Genomic DNA, 5,588 nt, shown 5'->3' on the forward strand with positions numbered 1-5,588 from the left:
GTCAAAAAGAATTAAGATGTCTTATGACTTAAAAAGACACAAGTTGAATTAAGACCATATTACCAACCAAAAGTTTGAAAAATTGAATTAACTCGTTTGTGTCACTGCTTGTAAAACCAATCATAATAATAATTGACTTAAACCTTTTATACCATCTGAAAGAGAATTTTTTTATGCATGTTGTTACCATTGAAAAAAACAATTATTTATTTTTTTTACTTAAGTCATTTATACCTCTCACCATAGAAATAATACTGATGTGCCAGTTCTTTTATCATTCTTGAAAGCAGCAAAGAAAAGGTAAGTTTTAAGAGACTAACCGGAGAATAGAGATGTATAAAACACTTGCTGAAAAAAAGAGAGTAGAGTGTTAAACCAATTTTTATTTTTTTAAAGAAAGTCGACAATTGTAATAAATTAGAACGTAGGATCCAGGATATATGTGTAAAAGAATGGTGTAGAATTTCTGTTTTTTGTCTCATTAAAACTTTTTTTTTTATTAATAAATGAGAAATCCATCAACCAGTAACTAAGTAACTGATAAAAAAAATTATACTACAGTATTTGAGTAGACACCAACCTGAAATTCTAAAATTTTTAAGAATCAATCTACGATATTCCATGTATCTTTGATCTGCATATTTTTGAATAAGTCGGTAAATTTAATAGTTTTCTCACATTTTAATTTTATCACAGGTAATGCAATGTATGTATTAAAATATTATTAAATTTTGTATTTATGTTTTATAGTTAACAGCTTGAAAACATTAGAATATAGTACAGGTAAGCAAGAAATACTCACTGCTATAAATTAAAATTGTTATAAAATAAATTTTTAAGTATATTTTAATTACCATTAGTAATTATTTTGGTGGATAAAAATGTAGTAGCTGCCTTCTTAACACCTCAAAAAGTAATATGTTAGCACTCATCAAATTATAAATGTAATATTACAGTAAAGATAAATTACAAACAATAAGAATGAAATAATTATTTTGTTGATTTAAAAAATGTTTACTACAAAAAGTATTTTTCTTTTCAGAGTACTGCATGAACACATGAACAAGCTTTCTAAAGTTATAACACCAAGTCACAAAGATTTACGAATTCCAAAGATGTATTATTATGAGTGCCCTTGGCCTTCAGCCCAAGCTGATATAGCAGCAATATCAGCATATAAAACACCACGTGATAAGTTATACTGTGTATTTCATTGTTGTACTACTATCATGAATTTATTGTCATTAGCATCTGATCGCAGTGTTCCTGCAGCTGATGATCTTATACCAGTTTTAGTGTATGTTCTCATCAAGGTAACTGTACTCTTTATTTAATACATCATACATTTATATTAGATTTGTTTATATTTAATATTAACGAATAACTGCTTTATAGAGTAACTGAACAAAACTCACATTAAGAGAAATGTGTATGAAATTGTTTTAACAGTTTTAGATTTGTTCAATGTGTTGAGAATATTAATACTTCTTCATGCAATTAATTACTAATCTGAATGTAGCCAGATTTTAATCAGTTATCATAAATATATAAAGTAGAACTAGATTCTGGAATGTTAAGGTTAGGCAAATTTTCTATAAACAATGAATATTTGTCAAATTAGACAGGGCTGATAACATTTCCATTATTCATAAAAAAGATAAGATTTTCTATATTCACAAAAGGCAGATTTTTTCTAGGTTATATAGGCTGTTACTAGATGGATTCAGAATTATGAAAACATTATACCCTTTTTTAACAATTTAACAAAGGAGTTGATTTACTCTACATACTTCAACATTCAAGGTTTTGGTTTTAATTACAAAAAAAAAGTATTAAAAAAAAAACAGAAAGGTTTTGGTGTCCCACCAAAATACATTAACTGATAAAACTATTATTAACCACAAAATCTGTATGAATGACAAAACTCCACTGCTGTTACCGGAGTCAATGATGACTGCCATTACTGTATGTGAATCCCACTAAAGTTGACTATTGGTATTTTTATTTTTTTAGTGGTTAAGTTGTTAATATTGGATTTAATTAGCACAGTGGTCAATATGTTGGTGAAAAAAACAAAAAATAAAAAATATATATATATATTTTTATTCCATAACTATAATAATTATACATAGGGGTTCATAAAAAACATGTGTTGATTTATGCATGGAAATCAAATCATCTCTGGGTTGATTAAAATCAAGTTTAATTATCACATCTCTGTAAAGATATTTTCTTATCTGAAATATATGGAAATATATTTGTAATACTGGTTATCTAGTTATAACGTTAGTTTTTGTTAATGCTGATTTTGCAACTGTGAAATATCATTCGCTGAAAATTTATGAAAAAGTCAGTTGTATGATTAAATATGGAATTAGGATTATAAAAGTTAACTTTTATAATTTGTCAAACACTTCATCTTAAACATAATCTGTATTTATTATTAAAAGGGAAAAATTTAATTAAAAAAAATTACAGTAGGTAGGTCTAGTTGATAACCTGCAAAATAAAGAAAATCTTTTTAATTTTCAGTTGTTAATAAGTAGTGGTATGAGTGTTTATTCAGAACTATGTTTTCTTTCATATTGTAGCAATAATTATTCTTTTTTTTTTTTTTTTTGTTAGTAGCCAATAATGATTGGTAATATTTGTGAAGAACAGATTGATTCTATTTACAAGGTGAACTGGATAATAATTCCTTTTAACTATTTTGATGACAGTGCCAAAATTAACTTTGAATCTTCACTTTTGAGTTCTATCCTCAAATATTATAGTTTAGTTGGTGTCACGATTTATTTTCTGCTGTTGTTCTAATTAGACATGTTTACTGAATACAGTTCATGTTTACTTACAAACAGTTACTAAAATAATCTAAAAATTAATACTCATTTAGAACAGTTTTCTGATTTGAAGAAACTTTCATAATGTTTTACCCCAAGTTTAATTAATAAAACAAAAGTGTCTTAATTGTTTGTAGTTATTTTAGGTAACAAATTTTACTTTGTTTTAACAATTTATTGAAAGTTTCAAACTTCTGAGAATATAAAGAAAAAAAAAACATCCGTCAACTTGTAGGAAATACTTTTCTTTTAACATAATATGAATATATCCTTCTGGTGCTGTATTTTAAGACTAATTTATGGTAATATGAACCATATTTTTCGGTTTGGGGAAAAATATCATTTTAAGGAGGTTAGTGATGCTTTTAAAAATTTATATACGTTTCCAACCTGCATTAATATATTTATTGCAGTTAAGATAAGATTCATATCATGTATATGTATACTTATATTCTTTTTTTTGTATGCCTTTCTTTTTTAATTCATATGAAATCTGAAGAGGGTTGGGTATGTTATAGAAAGAAAATTTGGAGCTTATGCAAAATAACTGTATTTGTAGCTTTGTATAATAACTCCTGACCCTTATAATACATTTCATGTAGCAAAATCCATGTTTCAGTGTTAAGATATTATATTTTGTAGTGCAGTAAAAGGTAACATCTTTACTATCAAACACTTTTAAAGCAAATGTATGCATTTCCTTTGTTGATTTTTAACCCAGTTTGGATATTAATAATACGTGTACTTATTCATCTTTTGCAAGAAAATTATTTTGAGTGAATATATACATGTATGCCCGTGTCTACCAATATTGATACGTAGTAGTACATAAAATTAAGTATAATCTTTATTTACTGTGCTTACAACAAATGTCTTTTTCTACAACAAAATTTTTACATTTTTCTTTTTATAATAATTGAAGACCTCACGCAAAGAAGTCTTACTTAAGTTACATTTGATTCTTTTCTAGAAAACAGTGATTTTTAGTAAAACAATCTAATTGATACTTCCCTGAATCCATAATATTCAAACGTGAATTTCATGGACATGGACAGTTTTTTCCACAAAATTACTACTAGTTTAACTTGTGAAACCATTCAAATTTAATAGATGTTATTTTAATATTTATAAATCTATTTATTTAATGATGTTATGTAATATTTATAGACTATTGTTATTTTTCCCTTTCAGATATAAAAAGCATAAGTTCTAAGTTTCAAAAAATTGAATTTTGAAAGAATTATTTTAAAAATCATTAATTTCTGTTTTGAAATGAAAGTATGTTTAATCTTAATAATTACACTAAAAATATATTTTATCTTTCATATCTAACATTGAACTCTGTATTAGTTAATAATATTTTTAACTTTTAACAAAGAACTACATAAAATTATCATATAGATCAATAAATAGATAAATATAATTGCATTATATGCAAAGTTGTAGGTGACCCTACAACTTACAGACAAAAATGCAGTGTGTACATTACTGATGTGGCCATGAACGACACAGGTTTGCCAACCATAAGGAGAGAAATTTCCCAGCGATCTTTACTTTAGATATTACTCATATTTTTAAAATTGTAAAAATGTAAGAAAAACAACCAACAAGGTTACACACGCATAAATATTAACTGATTTTTTTTTAATAATTTCACATAAATTAATTAAATTTTTACTTTTAAAATAGAACAACTTTCAAGTGGTTGAGAGAAAATATCAACTAAAAGAAATAGTATAATCCATTAAAAAAAAGTAAACAATAGAAATGAATTACACTTTGACATATCAGAAATGGTTCTAAATGGAATATTACAAAGTAACCAAAAATGTCTAGTCCCTACCAAAGTCAATAGAAACTGTGATTTCAAGACAAAATTGCAGAATTGTAGGCCTGGAATGGACCACCAGCAGTAGTACCATCTGGAGAGTATACTAGTGATTGTGTTTGTGACCACACACTTATAAGAATTTTTCTGTGTAAAAAATATTTAGATTAATATTTAATTTTTTATTTTGTTCTTAGGCAAATCCTCCTTCTCTTTTATCAACCATTCAGTATATTAACAGTTTTTATGGCAGTCGTCTGGAAGGTGAAGTTAGGTATTGGTGGGTCCAGTTCTGCTCAGCTATTGAATTCATTAAGACCATGGATTATGTTCAGTGATTAAATTATTATTTACTATGATTAAATATGTTTAATGAACAGTAGTATATATATATATATATATATATTTTTGCATTTAATAATATCCGTTGTTTTTTTAATGCATGCTTGCAATATATGTATTGTGGTATACTTAAGGTAACTTTATTGAAAAAGAGCAAGTAGTGAAGTATATATTTAGTAGTGCATTTATAGTAACAGATACATGCACTCTTTTAAATTTAATAGTTGAGGTTTTAGTGATAAAAGTATTAATTTCTATTTAAAATTACGGTAATTTTTTTCTTTAAAAAATGCTACTTGCTCTACTTTGTATATTTATAACTGTAGTTATTTAAATGTATTATGAATTTTCTGTATAACAATTTAACTTTAAGAATAAATAACTTGTTATCAATTTATTTCTCTTATCAGTTTTCACAAATAAATTAATTGAAAGATGACATTTTTACTTATTCCATTATAAAGAATAAGGGTCTTATTATATTAATGTAACTTTTCTGTTTTATTGTAAAATTGCAATAATTCTTGTTTTATATAGTCTGTTTATTATTATAAAAACTCATAATGATATTTAAGTAA

At 25.5% G+C, this 5,588-nt stretch overlaps 1 protein-coding gene across 1 annotated transcript; it reads left to right on the forward strand.

Annotated features, from left to right (window-relative positions):
- The first annotated feature begins 1,048 nt into the window (after positions 1–1,048).
- On the forward strand, positions 1,049–5,277 carry LOC142327026 (GTPase-activating protein and VPS9 domain-containing protein 1-like). The gene is made up of 2 exons (XM_075369786.1): positions 1,049–1,313; positions 4,866–5,277. Exons 1-2 carry the CDS (start codon positions 1,059–1,061, stop codon positions 5,004–5,006), a joined length of 396 nt encoding a protein of 131 aa, XP_075225901.1. The 5' UTR covers positions 1,049–1,058; the 3' UTR covers positions 5,007–5,277.
- The last annotated feature ends 311 nt before the right edge of the window (positions 5,278–5,588 follow it).

Source organism: Lycorma delicatula, chromosome 6 (genome assembly GCF_047948215.1).
Source record: "Lycorma delicatula isolate Av1 chromosome 6, ASM4794821v1, whole genome shotgun sequence".
In the NCBI taxonomy this organism is placed as follows: Eukaryota; Metazoa; Arthropoda; class Insecta; order Hemiptera; family Fulgoridae; genus Lycorma; species Lycorma delicatula.